At 35.7% G+C, this 19,437-nt stretch overlaps 1 protein-coding gene across 1 annotated transcript; it reads left to right on the top strand.

Annotated features, from left to right (window-relative positions):
- The first annotated feature begins 147 nt into the window (after positions 1–147).
- pggt1b (protein geranylgeranyltransferase type I, beta subunit) lies at positions 148–16,779 on the top strand. Its single transcript, XM_058070774.1, has 9 exons — positions 148–309; positions 704–822; positions 2,684–2,748; positions 2,897–3,048; positions 4,510–4,642; positions 6,725–6,770; positions 9,734–9,918; positions 10,939–11,047; positions 14,319–16,779. The coding sequence occupies exons 1-9, from the start codon at positions 170–172 to the stop codon at positions 14,486–14,488; spliced, it is 1,119 nt and encodes a 372-aa protein (XP_057926757.1). The 5' UTR covers positions 148–169; the 3' UTR covers positions 14,489–16,779.
- Positions 16,780–19,437: the final 2,658 nt, after the last annotated feature.

A 19,437-nucleotide genomic window follows, 5' to 3' on the forward strand; every position in this document is an offset into this window, starting at 1 on the left:
ATTTTTCTTGTGGTCTCTCATAAGGCTGCCTGTTTATTTTTATTAAATGTATGAGAAACACGATCCAATACAAAAGGTGCCGTGTAATTACACTCTAAAACTACTACAGTGATGCTTTTATTTTTTTAAATACCCCACCGGAAACAGTCCTCGCTTTGCGGAAACAAAAATGGATTCAAAGATGGCGGAGGAGGTGATCCTTACAGACGAATTGGAGCAGCTAGATTTTTTAAGAGACCGACATGTACGCTTCTTCCAGAGAACTCTTCAGGTTCTACCAGAGAGATACGCCTCCCTGGAGACCACTAGGTGAGCTCCAAAATTCCAGACTGGCCTTTTTTGGGGGGCGTTTTTGTCCTCTTACACGTAAAGGCTGCAGTGCCACTTAGCATGTGTTGCTAACATCAGCTCGTGAAGTTGTGACATATTTGTAAGTGCAGCAACAGGAAACAAACTTGTTCCATGGCAGCGCCACATAACTGAATATAAAGCAACTACTTTGATAAATTGTCTTTTAACAGTACAGGTAAAGAACGTTGGGTAAAATTTAATCCGAAAAGAAATTTGGCTATATTATTGAGTCTTAAACTGTCCCCCCAACTAGCTAAACACTGCTAGCTCATGTAGGTCATAACTAGCAACCCGCTTTTTGTGTTTTCTGTGTGGTGTTTTTTAGGAATAACATATTCTCCTCCTTTTCCAGGTTGACTATCATATTCTTTGCCCTGTCTGGTCTCGATATGCTCGATGCCCTGAATGTCATCGATAGTAATGTCATGATCGAGTGGATCTACTCCATGCAGGTTCTTCCCACAGAAGACAGTGAGTCCCACGCTTGCAAACATACATACATGCATACATAAATGCAGAAACCGGACCATGCAATAATCAATAAGGTTAGAGAATAAAGGCATCGGAACACAGTGCAACATCCCACTTCACTGCATGATGCAGTCCATAATATTGTGAGCATTATATCATACACTGTGAATGGGAGCAGTGTATAGTCTTGATGTATGCCTATTTTTTATTTTATTGTATTTTTTTACATAAGGAGGCTATTACTGATTACTATTCAAGGTAGTAGAACATATTGTTCTTTCTTTGTATTCTTTGAAAACTTTAAATTATTGTTCTTTATTCTAAATTATTTAAATTATTTGTACAAATTACTGTTTACGCTGTACATTGTTCATATTTTATGTAATCTATTTATTCTATTTTTATATTATATTTCTATTTATATATATTTTCTATTTATTTATTTATTTATTTATTTATTAATTATTTAACTTTTTTCATGTGAGTTTATTCCCATAATATTTCCATTTCATTCCGGTAATATTGCAATTTTTTTCCCCCAACCTGTAACATTGTGACAAATGAAAAGATGTAAAGGCCGCTTTATTAATACTAATATTTCATAAACCATATGCTACCAAGACTGAACTTAAACTAAACTTAAAATATTCTATTGGTCTTTTTTTCCAAACATTGTTTTACAAACATTTCTTCTCATAATATTATGACTTATTTACATCATTTTTGGACTTTATTCCCACAATTTAATAACTTTTGCCCAAAGCTAATTTGCCAAAAAAACATTTTTTATAATTTTTAAATTAATATCATTATTATTTTTAGTAATTTTTGTCCCCCCAATATGACATTTCCTCTTGATATTTTGACTTTATTCTTGAGAATTACTGCTGATTTGTCAATTTTGCTGTTATTGTGTTTTATTTATCCTGATAAATGACATGTACTTTGGACAAGTTAAGTGTTTGTATTATTATTGAATGCATCATTGGCCGATACTCTTTTGGCGTGTCAGATATCCACCTTCACGTATGGCGATGGAATCAGCTTTCTTCTCCGTCGGAGCTGCCGGATTTATTATACGGGAGCCAGGCAACGACATTTTGTTGGCAATTTCATTCATTCATTCATTTTCTACCGCTTTTCCTCACAAGGGTCGCGGGGGGTGCTGGAGCCTATCCCAGCTGTCTCCGGACGAGAGGCAGGGTACACCCTGGACTGGTTGCCAGCCAATCACAGGGCACATATAGACAAACAACCATTCACACTCACATTCATACCTATGGACAATTTGGAGTCGCTAATTAACCTAGCATGTTTTTGGAATGTGGGAGGAAACCGGAGTACCTGGAAAAAACCCACGCATGCACGGGGAGAACATGCAAACTCCACACAGAGATGGCCGAGGGTGGAATTGAACCCTGGTCTCCTAGCTGTGAGGTCTGCGCGCTAACCACTCGACCGCCGTGCCGCCTTTTTTTATTTATTATTTATTATTTATTATTTATTATTTATTATTTATTATTTATTATTTATTATTTATTATTTATTATTTATTATTTATTATTTATTATTTATTATTTATTATTTATTATTTATTATTTATTATTTATTATTTATTATTTATTATTTATTATTTATTATTTATTATTTATTATTTATTATTTATTATTTATTATTTATTATTTATTATTTATTATTATACGGGAGCCAGGCAACGACATTTCGTTGGCAATTTCACTGCTGTGTTATTGTGCAATGACAATAAAGAAAGTCTATGTTTATGTTTCAGTGATGGCCAGTAGGTGGCAGCAGCACTCTTTTGCGTTGCTCATGTTTGTTTCTCTGCTTTGTCTATTTCCAGAATCGAACCTCAGTCGCTGCGGCTTTCGAGGATCATCACACATTGGAATTCCGTACAGCACCAAGGTACCATCTGTCCTTGTGTCCTTGTTTTTGGGCGTCATTGCTTATGCTGTCTATTTTGTAACTTAACCACCACAATTCATGGTTCTATGTTAAATTATAATCATATTTATATATCTACAATTGCTCCAATTATGTATTTATTGTTCAGGGTCCAGGTGTGCTCCATCCGTACGACAGCGGCCACATCGCCATGACTTACACTGGATTGTGCTCTTTGCTCATACTGGGAGATGACCTGAGCCGTGTCAACAAACAGGCCTGCCTGGCCGGTCTCAGGGCCTTGCAGCTAGATGACGGCAGGTTCGAAACACACATGCAGACAACAACCATCCTACCCATTGTTTACTGTGGCCTGATTTTTGTGTGATTATGAATAGCATTTAAATAATACAATTACCTATTATATATATGTGAAAATATGAGATGGAAACCTCATATTACAAATATACAACATAAGGTGGCTGGAAATATTTCAATATTGAACAAATCGGAAATCACTCCACACTCTTTATTGCTCTCTGGTTCTACCATATCTTATTTATTGTGTGGAAATATGGGCTAATAACTATAAAAGCAATCTTCACTCGCTTAATGTACTGCAAAAAAGGTCAGTAAGGATAATTCATACTGCCGCCTACAGAGAACATACTAACTCCTTATTTCTAAAATCACAAATACTTCAACTTGCTGATATAGTTCATCTTCAGACAGCTAACATAATACATAAGGCTAAAAATAACCAATTAGATAAAAATGTAATTCAATACTTCTCTACAAGAGAGGAGAAATATGATCTCAGGGAAGAGCTACATTTGAAACACTTATATGCTAGGACTACGTTATGCTAGCCATAGCATTTCAGTATGTGGAATCAAACTATGGAATGGAAAATTAAAATTAATTTAATTTTTAATTTTTAATTTTTAATTTTTAATTTTTAATTTTTAATTTTTAATTTTTAATTTTTAATTTTTAATTTTTAATTTTTAATTTTTAATTTTTAATTTTTAATTTTTAATTTTTAATTTTTAATTTTTAATTTTTAATTTTTAATTTAATTTAATTTAATTTAATTTAATTTAATTTTTAATTTAATTTAATTTAATTTAATTTAATTTAATTTTTAATTTAATTAAAAATTCAATTTAATTTAATTTAATTTATTTTTAATTTAATTTAATTTAATTAAAAATGAAATTAAATGACATTAAATTAAATTAAATTAAAACATTAAATAAAAAATATAAAACATTAAATAAAAAATATAAAACATTAAATAAAAACATTACATAAAAATATAAAACATTAAATTCAAAATAAAAAATGAAAAATAAAAAATACAAAATACACAATATAAAATACAAAATATGAAATTAAAAATGTAACTATATTAGGAAAGCAGGAGGTGAACAAATGTAACAGTTACTGATTGTAAAAGTACCAGACGGAGGGGTAGGATTTAATAAGCTTTGCTTGTTCCTACTCCTTTTGGACATGTGGAACTGGGAACTGATTATGGGATGCACTCAATTGTAATCTGATGCATGTTCAAATGAAGTAAAAACCATTACCATATATCATAATATGACTAATATAACACAATTAAATATGCTAAAAGTGTAAGTGTAAATATATACATAAATATTACATTATGTAATTAATGTTTCTAAAAATAAAATGTGGACCGAGCATTATTAGTCAATCTGCCTCCTTTTTCCTCATTGAGACACAGTTTTTTTTTGTCATCCTTTCCCCTTTTAGCTTCTACGCCGTGCCAGAAGGAAGCGAAAACGATATCCGCTTTATCTACTGTGCCACTAGTATCTGTTACATGCTGGATGATTGGTCGGGCATGGATATCCAAAAGGCCATCGAGTACATCCGAGGAAGCTTGGTGAGTAGTCAGTGAACGTCGAAACGTTACCTTCGTGGAGGCCTGATTGTCTGACCTCTGATTGTTTTTGTGTAGTCTCTGCCAGTGAGGCCACCCACCTTCAAAGGGTGGCACGCTGCCTAGAAAAAACTCATTTCTAATGAATGCAGTGTATCATGGCTATAAACCATGTTGTTTTCTTGAAATATCTTTGTAATTAATATTTTTTATCATTTCATATTCCAGGTATTCCTCAAAAAACATGTATTTGATATCATGCCATTCACATTTTAAACTTACCTTTTATACATTTTAAGAAATTTTTGTTTTTGTGTTACTACCCCACCTTCCATAAGTGGGTCAAAAATGACCCGATCAGGTTGTTTTCTTGAAATATCTTCATAATGAAAATTTTGTCATCATTTCATATTCCAGGTATTCCTCAAAAAACACGTTTTTGCTATCATGCCATTCACAATTTTAACTTACCTTTTATAAATTTTAAGAAATTTTAGTTTTTGTGTTACTACCCCAACCTTCCATAAGTGGGTCAAAAATGACCCGATCAGGTTGTTTTCTTGAAATATCTTCATAATGAAAATTTTGTCATCATTTCATATTCCAGGTATTCCTCAAAAAACACGTTTTTGCTATCATGCCATTCACAATTTTAACTTACCTTTTATAAATTTTAAGAAATTTTAGTTTTTGTGTTACTACCCCAACCTTCCATAAGTGGGTCAAAAATGACCCGGTCAGGTTGTTTTCTTGAAATATCTTCGTAATGAAAAATTTTCATTATTTCATATTGCAGGTATTCCTCAAAAAACATGTTTTTGCTATCATACCATTCACAGTTTTAACTTACTTTTATACATTTTAAGAATTTTTTGTTTTTGTGTTACTACCCCAACCTTCCATAAGTGGGTCAAAAATGACCCGGTCAGGTTGTTTTCTTGAAATATCTTCGTAATGAAATTTTTTTTTATCATTTCATATTCCAGGTATTCCTCAAAAAACATGTTTTAATATCATGCCATTCAAATTTTTAACTTACCTTTTATACATTTTAAGAAATTTTAGTTTTTGTGTTACTACCCCAACCTTCCATAAGTGGGTCAAAAATGACCCGGTCAGGTTGTTTTCTTGAAATATCTTTGTAATGAAAATTTTTCATTATTTCATATTCCAGGTATTCCTCAAAAAACATGTTTTTGCTATCATACCATTCACAGTTTTAACTTACCTTTTATAAATCTTAAGAAATTTTAGTTTTTGTGTTACTACCCCAACCTTCCATAAGTGGGTCAAAAATGACCCGGTCAGGTTGTTTTCTTGAAATATCTTCGTCATGAAAATTTTGTCATCATTTCATATTCCAGGTATTCCTCAAAAAACACGTTTTTGCTATCATGCCATTCACAATTTTAACTTACCTTTTATAAATTTTAAGAAATTTTAGTTTTTGTGTTACTACCCCAACCTTCCATAAGTGGGTCAAAAATGACCCGGTCAGGTTGTTTTCTTGAAATATCTTCGTAATGAAAAATTTTCATTATTTCATATTGCAGGTATTCCTCAAAAAACATGTTTTTGCTATCATACCATTCACAGTTTTAACTTACTTTTATACATTTTAAGAATTTTTTGTTTTTGTGTTACTACCCCAACCTTCCATAAGTGGGTCAAAAATGACCCGGTCAGGTTGTTTTCTTGAAATATCTTCGTAATGAAATTTTTTTTTATCATTTCATATTCCAGGTATTCCTCAAAAAACATGTTTTAATATCATGCCATTCAAATTTTTAACTTACCTTTTATACATTTTAAGAAATTTTAGTTTTTGTGTTACTACCCCAACCTTCCATAAGTGGGTCAAAAATGACCCGGTCAGGTTGTTTTCTTGAAATATCTTTGTAATGAAAATTTTTCATTATTTCATATTCCAGGTATTCCTCAAAAAACATGTTTTTGCTATCATACCATTCACATTTTTAACTTACCCTTTAGACTTTTTAAGAAATTTTAGTTTTTGTGTTACTACCCCAGCCTTCCATAAGTGGGTCAAAAATGACCCGGTCTTCTTTTGTGTCCTCCATGCAGTCTTACGATAACGGTTTCGGTCAGGGAGCAGGACGAGAGTCACATGGTGAGTACTGGCTTCTCTTCACCATTTTTAACCGTACGTGTTATCAATTTACTTTCACCGGCTAAGGATTAATCCATGAATATGTTAATGCTTCTTCAGGCTTGTGTGGGCGCCAAGGTGGCTTATGGGAGTAACTGGTTTATAGGATTAGTGATTATTTTCCAAGCACTGTTGTCCTTATTAATCCGTGCTCGAGTGAAATGTTGTTACTGCAGCAGATCAGGATCAGAATCAGAAATTGTTTATTGCCAGGTATGATCAAACACATACTAGGAATTTGTTTAGATGGAGTAGATGCAGACACATCTATTAAAGATGAAAATACAAAATATATAGTATAAATATATATATATATACACAGTCTGTTTTTGTTTGTTATTCCGGAAGCACAGTCCAAAGGAGTCCAAATTGAGTGTTAATTTACTTTGGGGCCACTGGCGCTAGGGTCTGGGCGAGACTGGGCCGCATCAGGTTTTCCCAAAAAAAACCAACCCAAAAAACGCATTTATTAAAAACAGAAAAATGAATAAACTTTGCTTTGGTTTCAATTGTCTACAATAAAAGCTCTGATTAAACATTCCACTGTTCTCAAATATCTTAATTTTTATTTTTCTACACAAAATAAGATGAAAAATAAACAAATCAAGAATAAAGAAAATCAATCAATCAGTAATAAATAAATAAATATAATAATAATAATAATAAAACAGCAAATAATAAAAACTTAAGAAACCACATATAGTTGGTGGGTAGACAAATTATTTTTTTCAGATTAAAATGAACAAAGCATTATTAGAGCCCTGTAGACATGACAAAACACGACTATAGTCACATTTATACTCTTTTTATTTACAACATATTGCGCAACTGCAGGGTCTTGAGACACATGCCAACTCGCAAACTAGAGAGCTAGCGACCTAAACGGTAGCCTCCAAGTTATTTCCTTTAAACTTAAAAAAACAAAACCCCAAAACTTACCACTGCCACACGGATAGGGAGGATAACTATTAACAGTTATTTAACCTTTAACATGAACATTAATCAAACGTAATAATTTTTTCTGGGTACATGATACCATGCAGCATCCATATCAAACTTGCGCGGGCCGCACTAACATTAAACTTTCATATCAAGGCGGGGGCCTCAAACTAGTGTCCTGCGGGCCACATTTGGCCCGCGGGCCGCGACTGCATCACTACTAATCAGATTATAGAGCGGAGGGAGCCACTCGTACTGTATTTGGACACATGCCTTGAGCAGCTAGCGTGCTAGGGTAGACTGGTGGCCAGCCAATCACAGGGCACATATAGACAAACAACCATTCACACTCACATTCATACCTATGGACAATTTGGAGTCGCCAATTAACCTAGCATGTTTTTGGAATGAGGGAGAAAACCGGAGTACGCAGGGTGGAATTGATCTCGGGTCTCCTGGATGCGAGGTCTGCGCGCTACGGGAGGACGATGACACATCAGATGATTTACACTCCTGACTCTCAAACACACGTCCACACTCCCACTTGCGCAGATAAGCGGAATTAGACGTCGGTGTGTGGACCTAGTGTCAGTTAAAAAAAATGTTAGACCGCCATTATAACCTTGTGGCTGCACCGATAACACACACTCGACAATCAGGAACAATTTGGCATCACATGGCTTGTCGGGTATTGTTAAACATTTGATGTAAGGGGACGTTGTTTTTGTAGATAACGTTGTCAGAGCCACAATCCATTTTGGGATGCTGGTTGACCTCATTGTTCCCACAGGAAATCATTGAAATAGATATAATCCATTCCAGGGTCAAACTGTTTCTATCATAAAACCTTTATAACTGTAGAGCAGGGGTCTAAAACATGCGGCCCGCGGGCCAAATGTGGCCCGCAGGACACTAGTTTGAGGCCCCCGCCTTGATATGAAAGTTTAATGTCAGTGCGGCCCGCGCAAGTTTGATATGGATGCTGTATGGTATCATGTACCCAGAAAAAATTATTACGTTTGATTCATGTTCATGTTAAAGGTTAAATAACTGTTAATAGTTATCCTCACTATCCGTGTGGAAGTGGTAAGTTTTTGGGTTTTTAAGTTTAAAGGAAATAACTTGAAGGCTACCGTTTAGGTCGCTAGCTCTCTAGTTTGCGAGTTAGCATGTGTCTCAAGACCCTGCAGTTGCGCAATATGTTGTAAATAAAAAAAAAAGTATAAATGTGACTATAGTCGTGTTTTGTCATGTCTACAGGGCTCTAATAATGCTTTGTTCATTTTAATCTGAAAAAAATAATTTGTCTACCCACCAACTATATGTGGTTTCTTAAGTTTTTATTATTTGCCGTTTTATTATTATTATTATATTTATTTATTTATTTATTACTGATTGATTGATTTTCTTTATTCTTGATTTGTTTATTTATTTTTCATCTTATTTTGTGTAGAAAAATAAAAATTAAGATATTTGAGAACAGTGGAATGTTTTATCAGAGCTTTTATTGTAGAAAATTGGAACCAAATTTTTTTGTTTTTAATAAATGCGTTTTTTTTTTTTTTTTTTTTTTTTTTTTGGAAAACCTGATGCGGCCCGGTCTCACCCAGACCCTAGCTCCAGTGGCCCCCAAGTAAATTGAGTTTGAGACCCCTGCTGTAGAGGCAATCTGTGATGCTTTCTGAGCAGAGGTCTTATGAGGTCTCTTATGACATCATGCGTCTTTTTAGTTAAAATGGTGTTTCAACATGAATTGGCAAGTCACGGAACGCTAAAATAATCTCATATTCTGGCAACGTGAAGGTGTGTAAAACTGTCAGACTTGTATTTGACTAAGAACTTTATCCTTTCAGTCATCAGTGCAGCTCATGGAGAAAATAGGCTAATCTCCAAAGAACCATGTTTGTGCACACATACACAGATGCGTAATCTATAAATATCATCCTCAAAGGATATGTCCTCGCTTTTTGTGGCCCATCTTTCAGGCGGCTGGACGTACTGCGCCATCGCCTCTCTCTGTCTCATGGGTCGATTGGAGGAAGCGTTGGGTCAGCGGGAATTGGACAGGATCCGCCGCTGGTGCATCATGAGGCAGCAGAGTGGCTTCCACGGTCGGCCCAACAAGCCTGTCGACACGTGCTACTCCTTTTGGGTGGGCGCCACTTTAGAGGTACGCTTCACATGTACACTCGCTTGTATTTTTTTTATGATTGACAGATGAAATGCTGTAATTTCATGCACATATTTTCTTATATTTTTCATTTTTTTGTTGTCTTAATTCCGTGTCCATTATGTTATTATGTTATTTAACATGAATGGCAATGCAATTTTGCCTCCCGTGTTGGTACATGGACCCTCGAGATAAGGCATTGGTGTCCAAAGTGTAGCCCAAGGGTAATTTGCGGCCGCATTTCATCCTTTATTGGCCCACAACCATAGAATCACACAATAAACACAGCAGAAAGACTTTTGTATTTAAGTATATCAATCTTTTTTAGCCTTTTTATATAGAAATAAATATTTTTTATTTTGTATTTTTTATTTTTTATTTTTTTTTTATTTTTTTTATTTTTTTTTATTTTTTTTTATTTTTTATTTTTTATTTTTTATTTTTTATTTTTTATTTTTTATTTTTTATTTTTTATTTTTTATTTTTTATTTTTTATTTTTTATTTTTTATTTTTTATTTTTTATTTTTTATTTTTTTTATTTTAGAAATATATAAAATATATAAAGAATAAAAAATATTAGAAATATATAAAAAATATATAAAAAAAATTGCATTATTTACTAGTTCCGAAAAATTTTGAGGAAAAAGTTTTTCAGTGACCAAAAACTGATTTTTTTTGTGCATAGAAAAAAAAATAATAGGCGTAATTAATTGTGTGGACATATTCCCACTTGAATACAAATACAAACATGTGGGTCATAGCTATGCCAGCGGTGTTATCCAAAAATAAAGAGCTCAACTTAAACAGCAATGAGTAAGGCGCCATCACGCCAATGTAGCTAATCTGCGACTATGTAGGTCACAGCTGTGCCAGAGGTGCAAAAGCATTATTCATATTCAAGTCATATATATATATATATATATATATATATATATATATATATATATATATATATTCCATCATGTAAACACTTGATGCTGTTATAACATTTTCTCACCTTTCATTTCCTGCTGTCTCAGCTATTAGATGTGTTCCAGTACACCAACTTTGACAAGAACAGGACCTTCATCCTCTCCACGCAAGATCGATTGGTGGGGGGCTTCGCCAAGTGGCCAGACAGCCACCCAGGTACATAATGCAGATCCTTATTGTACAGTGTCAGATAAATGAAACGCTACTGGGACTTTTGTATGACTGGTCTCCATTGTAATCTTACACCAGGGGTCTCAAATTCAATTTACTTGGGGGGGCCACTGGAGCTAGGGTCTGGGCGAGACTGGGCCGCATCAGGTTTTCCAAAAAAAAACAAAAAAAAATGCATTTATTAAAAACAGAAAAATTAATAAACTTTGCTTTGGTTTTGATTTTCTACAAGAAAAGCTCTGATAAAACATTCCACTGTTCTGAAATATCTTACTTTTTATTTTTCTACACAAAAGATGAAAGATGAAAAATAAATAAATCAAGAATAAAGATAATCAATTAATCAGTAATAAATAAATATAATAATAATAATAAAACGGCAAATAATAAAAACTTAAGAAACCACATATAGTTGGTGGGTAGACAAATTATTTAAAAAAATTTCACATTAAAATTAACAAAGCATTATTAGAGCCCTGTAGACATGACAAAACACGACTGTTAATAGTTATCCTCTCTATCCGTGTGGAAGTGGTAAGTTTTTGGGTTTTTAAGTTTAAAGGAAATAACTTGAAGGCTACCGAAAATGAACAAAGCATTATTAGAGCCCTGTAGACATGACAAAACACGACTATAGTCACATTTATACTCTTTTTATTTACAACATATTGCGCAACTGCAGGGCCTCGAGACACATGCTAACTCGCAAACTAGAGCGCTAGCGACCTAAACGGTAGCCTTCAAGTTATTTCCTTTAAACTTAAATAGCCAAAAACTTACCACTTCCACACGGATAGGGAGCATATAACTATTAACAGTTATTTAACCTTTAACATGAACATTAATCAAACGTAATAATTTTTTCTGGGTACATGATACCATACAGCATCCATATCAAACTTGCGCGGGCCGCACTAACATTAAACTTTCATATCAAAGCGGGGGCCTCAAACTAGTGTCCTGCGGGCCACATTTGGCCCGCGGGCCGCATGTTTGAGACCCCTGTCTTACACTTTGACTCAGTATCATTTTGGCCTTTTCCCGTATCATTCATTAATAGTGTAGTATGTATTAATCAGGAAGTAGCACCTCTTCTCACAGAAGTGGAGCAAATAAATGAGGGAGATGATGATGGCCATTTATGTCATAAAGAGGGCGCAAGGACACACATGAGTGTTATAACATCATAAAGAGTTATTGCTTTTGTAAAAAAAAAAAAAAAAAAAAATACAAGTCACGTTACCGGCTAAAAACCTGCATAACATACATATTAATACTAGCTTACTAGCTTGCGATATGATTGTGAGTAGCCTTGGTTATGTTTTATAGCTCCAGTGACATCCAGCTCGCTTGATTGATTCTGATGTAGCCTTCAAATCGTCTTGTCATTTCATTATAATTCAATTACTGGTCCATTTACTGGTCTGTGCAGCTTTTTACTTAGTCCCCGAGGACAGGCAAAGGGTTACGACTGACGAGACTCTTTTGAATTATTCATCGCCTACTGAAAGGAGCAGTGCAACAAAAAAAAAAAAAAAAAAAAAAGGGAGCAGGGCTCTACATTAAAAACAAAAATGACTTGCCTGTGGGGAATCCTTAAGGTGAGAACTACTTGCCCCATGTAAAATGAAAAGACTGCCATAATGATATCATATATGAATATATGCTGATAATTCATCAGATAATAGTACTGACGCATTGTATTTGGAGGAATGTTCGAAAAATAGTGATGTATATTAACATGGCATATGCCATACTAACTTACACATCGTAGTCGTAATATTTAGTGATATTTATAAGTTGTGCACCACAATTAAACATTATTGAATAGACACATTTGTGTACTACAGTAAACCTCGGATATATCGAACTCATATATCGGAAATTCGCTCACAACGGACAGATAAAAAAGAACCGATTTTTCTGTAATGCATTTCCAATAAAAATTCATTGCATATATCGGATTTTTCATAACGGATTTCGCCTATTTCGGACAAAATCTCCAGTCCCGTTCCAATGCATTTCCATTAAATTTCCCTCGCATATATCGGATGGCCGCATCGTTATGCTAATCTTGTTGATATAAAAGTGAGTGACGTCAATAATACTAGCACAGCAGTGAATGAGATCTTAACCTCACTATTGGAAATAACGTAGTCCTGACGGGCGTAACAGGGCCTAGCTTAATTAACAATCTGTTATGCTCAGAGTCCAATAAAATTAAATTCTCATTACCTTACGTCTCTTTTCATTGCCCAGTCCAGGTACATTGGAAACATAGTCAAGGAAGTGCCTTTTTATAACGGATAAAATCCGATTTACGCATATACCGAATATAAATCCGATATATGCGTAAAATGGACATTTTCCGGTATACGCATATAACAGATTTCGCTTATATCGGACAAAACCAGTGGGAACAATTGAATCCGATATATCCGAGGTTTACTGTAGTAAAGTGTTTTTAATCCAGAAAAAAAAATACTCAATGGTCAAAACAATAATTCGTGAAGCAAAAGGTAAGAAAAATACACAGAGAAATGGAACCACTAGATTTTGTAGCTTGTGCAAAAATCAACACTTTGGTATTGGATCTAATCGGCGGTGTTTTCATTGTGACCGCTTCAAATTTTCACAGTAATGTGATTCACTCACCTGTGCCGTCATTTGATTGGCTGCCGCTAATAAAAGGCACCGTTTTATCACTTTTTGGTGTTTTCCTTCAGAAGTTATTGAAGAATTCGACCATGTTGGCAGGGACGCCATGATAGATGTTTTCCTCGTCAAACCATCGCCGATTGGTTGATCGTGAACAAAAACGGGTGTGGGTATAACGCGGACCGCGGTCTAAATAAACGATTCTGATTGGTCCATTTCAAGATTTGCAAGGATTGGTTTGCAAATTACCGCCGGAATTACGCAGTCGGTGTTTTTTACCAACACCCAACAAGAACCACTTTAAAAAAAAATGATTCGCAGTATGGAATGCCAAAGTGCACTGATTGGATTTACTTGCCCCGATTTTGTTTTAACTTGCCCCCGGGCCATCGGTACATCGTTATTGTCGAGCCCTGTGGAGGTCAGATGCTTGTTCAATGGAGTAAATGTGACGTGAGATAACTCGTATTGTGCCGTCTCAGCCGAGCGTCTACTGACCTGACACATGCAGATGTTTTACGCTCACATCCATGATTATTACCATGCCTGACCCACTTTCTTCACACATTCACTCTCCTTTTTTATATCCCTCCCCCAGACCCTCTACACGCCTACTTGGGCCTGTGCGGACTCTCTCTGATCGGCGAGCCCAGCCTGAGGAAGGTCCACCCAGCTCTCAACATCACCCAGAGGGCCTTTGAGCACCTCCGACAGCTGCAGCAGACGTGGAAGGACAATAGCGACGACGGCTGCAGCCGACAGCACTGACAAGGAGGGGAGCATCCATCGGGTTTCAGTACACGCAAGTACCGACCGAGTCAAGGCCATTTGGAGTATTTTTCCTTTTTTTTTTTTTGAGGATTTGAGGAAAAAAGTGTCCGGTTAGTAACTTTAAAAAGTGGCCTTTCTGTTAAGTCAAGCTGCCTTTTGGGTTTAAAAAAAAAAAAAAAAAACATGTGCCAGAAAAAAACTCACCATACCTGAACACATCACAGGTGCCAAACTGTCGCCGTTATTATTAATAATAGGAAAACAAAGCAGCAGCAGTTTCATTATAGATCATCCCTTAATGGCAGTGATTTTCAACCACTGTACCGCGGCACACTAGTGTACCTTGAGAAACCGTCAGGTGTGCCGTGAGGAATTATCCAAAATTAACATTTATTAATCATCATTTGCAAATATTATGTCAATACAGTAAACCTCGGATATATCGGACTCGGATATATCGGAAATTCGCTCACAACAGACAGATAAAAAAGAACCGATTTTTCTGTAATGCATTTCCAATAAAAAATCATTGCATATATCGGATTTTTTATAACGGATTTCGCCTATTTCGGACAAAATCTCCAGTCCCGTTCCAATGCATTTCCATTAAATTTCCCTTGCATATATCGGATGGCCGCATCGTGGCGCTCCGATTCGCCGAATCGTGACAGGCCGCTATACGACGTCATTTGCAGCGTTGCCTGCGCGTACAGGTACATTGGAAACATAGTCAAGGAAGTGCCTTTTTATAACGGATAAAATCCGATTTACGCATATACCAGATATAAATCCGATATATGCATAAAACGGACATTTTCCGGTATACGCATATAACGGATTTCGCTTATATCGGACAAAACCACAATTGGGAACAATTGAATCCGATATATCCGAGGTTTACTGTAGTATACACGGACCCAAATATTCCAATTGCATTTGGTTTATTTGTTAAAAAAACGGAAAGAATTGAACAGGGATGGAATATTCCTTTAACCAATCCGATTGAGGTATCTTGTACCCGCTCAAACGGAAAGTTCGTGGTGTTTTTCTTCTTCTGTTGTTTATTGGCGGTTGGCAAGCAGCTTTCGTGTGCATTAGCGCCATCTGTTGAACACAATCTAAACCCTAAACCCACAATCTAAGAAAATATATATCTATATAAAACATGTCCTGAGTTTAATTATAAAATATTAGCAAGATTGAATTTGATCTTTTCCTGTTTACATTTATCCCGGAACATGCTCAGATATGACGTAACACGCAGATCCAGACGTTCTTCACTTTTAAAAAATGGAGGCCAGCAATCGGCACTGGATTAAGCAAAGTTTATTTTTGATTCAAACTAAATTTCAAGACTGGAAAGACGAAAAACTGGCAAATACGGAGTTATTCCAACAAGTGAAAGAATAACTCAGGTAAGCCGGTATCATATATGATGTTTACGTTTTACTGGGCATGCCCTATTGACTATTCTGGTTGATTTTCACGGCGCATGTAGACAAGAGATTGGAATATTCCTTTCTATGGATACCATTGTTTTTCCCGAAAGGTCATTCGGAAAGAGGAAAAAGTGGTCATGTAAAAACATGGCTACTGTGGAGTGTCTGTGGTGTAAAGACTAGCATAGCAATGGCATAGCTAATTGGTCCGTGTGGCAACACCTAGCTTGTTCCTCCGATAGACTTATTGATGCACGTGTGACGTCGTGGTGACATTTTGGAACATTTTAGGTTTTGGTCAAAAATGGTTGAAAAACACTGCCTTATGGGATATATATACATTAATTTCAAGGAGTCTGAAAATATGAGAAATGGTTGAGTCCAGTCATCCCTTTCATCCTTGGAAGCAAAGCACCATCTAAAGGACAAACTCTTGGAGACATCTTCAAAGCTCTCCACTCTCAAGGTTCATTCCAGCCCACTCCCCTCCCATTTTTTGGGGCGTTGAAGCTAACGAGGAGTTTTAATCAGGCGCCGGTGCACCCAAGAGATAGCATCAACAAACCACCTTAAGGGGTCTTTGGTCTTCTGGAAGAACGTTCAAAAACACCAATAGGGAAAAAAAATGAAAAGAGCTTCCAGGGGCAAGCAGGAATAAAATGGAGCCTCTCGTGGGAAGTTGTTAAGGAGTGGAAAATTTTTGATTTTTTTTTTTTTTGAACTTGACACTTCATCGCCATCTTTGACATGTGGCTCCAGCTGAAAGAGCTACATTTTTTTTTTTTGCCTAACACTGTCTGTCGGAAGCCCTTTTTACACAGAAACTCTGGAAAATAGCCGTGAACATAACATCAAGCATTTATTCACCTTTGCCTTTTCATTGAACTTTTCAATGAAGCGGAATATTTCTAATGTGTTAGCATCCGGTTTGACAGTTAAAAACTTTATTGCTGCTTTTTCATTGACGTAACAAGCTAGCACCTAGTTAGCCCGGGTTCTGTGTGCCAAACCACGCCGTTGTTACAATTTGAGAACGACTGTAAATGACAAAAAAAAACTAAACACACATGCTGTGCCTTAAACTCCATACTCTCCTCGTTTTTTTGACGAATATAACAAATATAATTTAAAAATAATAATAATAATTACCATGACCAACATGCTAGGGAGTAATCCATTGTTCTCATTCTTTGTTGCCTTTCAAAAAAAAATAAAAATTTTGTCAGTTTTCACACTATTATATCACAGAGCAGAGCTGAGACAATGTAGTGGAAAAGCAGCACTTCTGTCACAGGTGTTCCCCAAGGCTCATGCGTAGAGCCCTTTCTATTTTATGCTAAAAAAAAAAATCAAGTTGCCTTTTTTTTTTTTGCAAGTGAACAGAAACCACTAGTAAGGATGAATAAATATTGTTTCATTTAAAGATTATTGGAAGGTTTGTGTTGTCACAGGTGTTCCCCAAGGCTCATGCGTAGAGCCCTTTCTATTTTATGCTAAAAAAAAGTCAATAACAGAAACCACTAGTAAGGATGAAAAATATTGTTTCATTTTATAAATTGAAGATTATTGCAAGGTTTGTGTTGGAAGACACAGGAACCTCTTGTTGTCACAGGTGTTCCCCAAGGCTCATGCGTAGAGCCCTTTCTATTTTATGCTAAAAAAAAAGTGAATACCAGGGATGAAGAAACATGGTTTCGTTTTATGAATTGAAAATTATTGGAAGGTTTGTGTTGGAAGACACAGGAACCTCTTGTTGTCACAGGAGTTCCCCAAGGCTCATGCTTAGAGCCCTTTCTATTTTATGCTAAAAAAAAAGTGAATAACAGAAATCACTAGTAAGGATGAAGAAATATTGTTACATTTTATAAATTGAAGATTATTGGAAGGTTTGTGTTGGAAGACACAGGAACCTCTTGTTGTCACAGGTGTTCCCCAAGGCTCATGCGTAGAGCCCTTTCTATTTTATGCTAAAAAAAAGTGAATAACAGAAACCACTAGTAAGGATAAAGAAATATTGTTTCATTTTATGAACTGAAGATTATTGGAAGGTTTGTGTTGGAAGACACAGGAACCTCTTGTTGTCACAGGTGTTCCCCAAGGCTCATGCGTAGAGCCCTTTCTATTTTATGCTAAAAAAAGTGAATAACAGAAACCACTAGTAGGGATGAAGAAACGTGGTTTCATTTTATAAATTGAAAATTATTGGAAGGTTTGTGTTGGAAGACACAGGAACCTCTTGTTGTCACAGGTGTTCCCCAAGGCTCATGCTTAGAGCCCTTTCTATTTTATGCTAAAAAAAAGTGAATAACAGGGATGAAGAAACATGGTTTCATTTTATAAATTGAAAATTATTGGAAGGTTCGTGTTGGAAGACACAGGAATCTCTTGTTGTCACAGGTGTTCCCCAAGGCTCATGCGTCGAGCCCTTTCTATTTTATGCTAAAAAAAAGTGAATAACAGAAACCACTAGTAAGGATGAATAAATATTGTTACATTTTATAAATTGAAGATTATTGGAAGGTTTGCGTTGGAAGACACAGGAACCTCTTGTTGTCACAGGTGTTCCCCAAGGCTCATGCGTAGAGCCCTTTCTATTTTATGCTAAAAAAATCAAGTTGCCTTTTTTTTTTTTTGCAAGTGAATAACAGAAACCACTAGTTTCATTTTAAAAATTGAAGATTGTTGGAAGACACAGGAACCTCTTGTTGTTGTTCACACAAGGCGGGACCGCCGTGGAACGCTATTATTAGAGGAGGAGGGAACACTGAGAGTGGAACAGCGGGATGAATAAATCATTGGCGACATCCATTATTCACGGAAACTCGTGGACACCGGCGTCACTGCTCAACTCCGGCCGACCGGTGTGAATTTAGAGCGTCATGACGACAGAACAACGACAATGCATCTGCCATTGCTAGCTTAGTTTGCATCACAGTATTTTTCATATTTTGTCGTGTTATTAATGAAAGTGTCATTCTGGGATGACTTTTAACTCAAAACACAACAAAACTACTAACTAAAATTAAATATATAGATGATTTTTGTCAAGATTCTGGCCTTTTTTAATGCAGTGCTGCTTTTCTGGGAACCCGGATCAATTCTAATCGAATATTCTGGAGTCTCATGCATCTTCTAAGGCTTATTAAGATTAAGAAGAAGCCTCACTTTTTTAATTATGTGCCTCATGAAAGTATTATTTTGTCCATTTTCATCCATTTTTCCCCCCCAACACTGTCTTTTGAACAACCTGAACCACACTTTACCCACAGCACGCCTTTTTTTGTTCTCGGAAATCCGGATCCTAATGCATTTCTCAGAGGAGGAAAATCCGCTGAGTCAGATCTCCTCAATGCTTACTCGGCGATGGATGGCGAACGGGACGGACAGATCTGACTCAATAGCTGCTTTCTGCCTGGATGTTATTGTTTGGACCTCAATATACATAATGTAATGTTCAAATGCCATCTATTTTTTCTATGCTTTGTAGAGATATCAAGTGTAGATAAA

The sequence above is a fragment of the Doryrhamphus excisus genome, chromosome 4, assembly GCF_030265055.1.
Source record: "Doryrhamphus excisus isolate RoL2022-K1 chromosome 4, RoL_Dexc_1.0, whole genome shotgun sequence".
Lineage (NCBI taxonomy): Eukaryota > Metazoa > Chordata > Actinopteri > Syngnathiformes > Syngnathidae > Doryrhamphus > Doryrhamphus excisus.

Bases quoted from the DNA above. Each gene is read 5' to 3' on its own strand.
- pggt1b (XM_058070774.1), top strand. From the start codon at position 170: ATGGATTCAAAGATGGCGGAGGAGGTGATCCTTACAGACGAATTGGAG. The intron at 310-703 runs GTGAGCTCCAAA...CTCCTTTTCCAG, and splicing joins GCCTCCCTGGAGACCACTAG to GTTGACTATCATATTCTTTG. The intron at 11,048-14,318 runs GTACATAATGCA...TCCCTCCCCCAG, and splicing joins GTGGCCAGACAGCCACCCAG to ACCCTCTACACGCCTACTTG.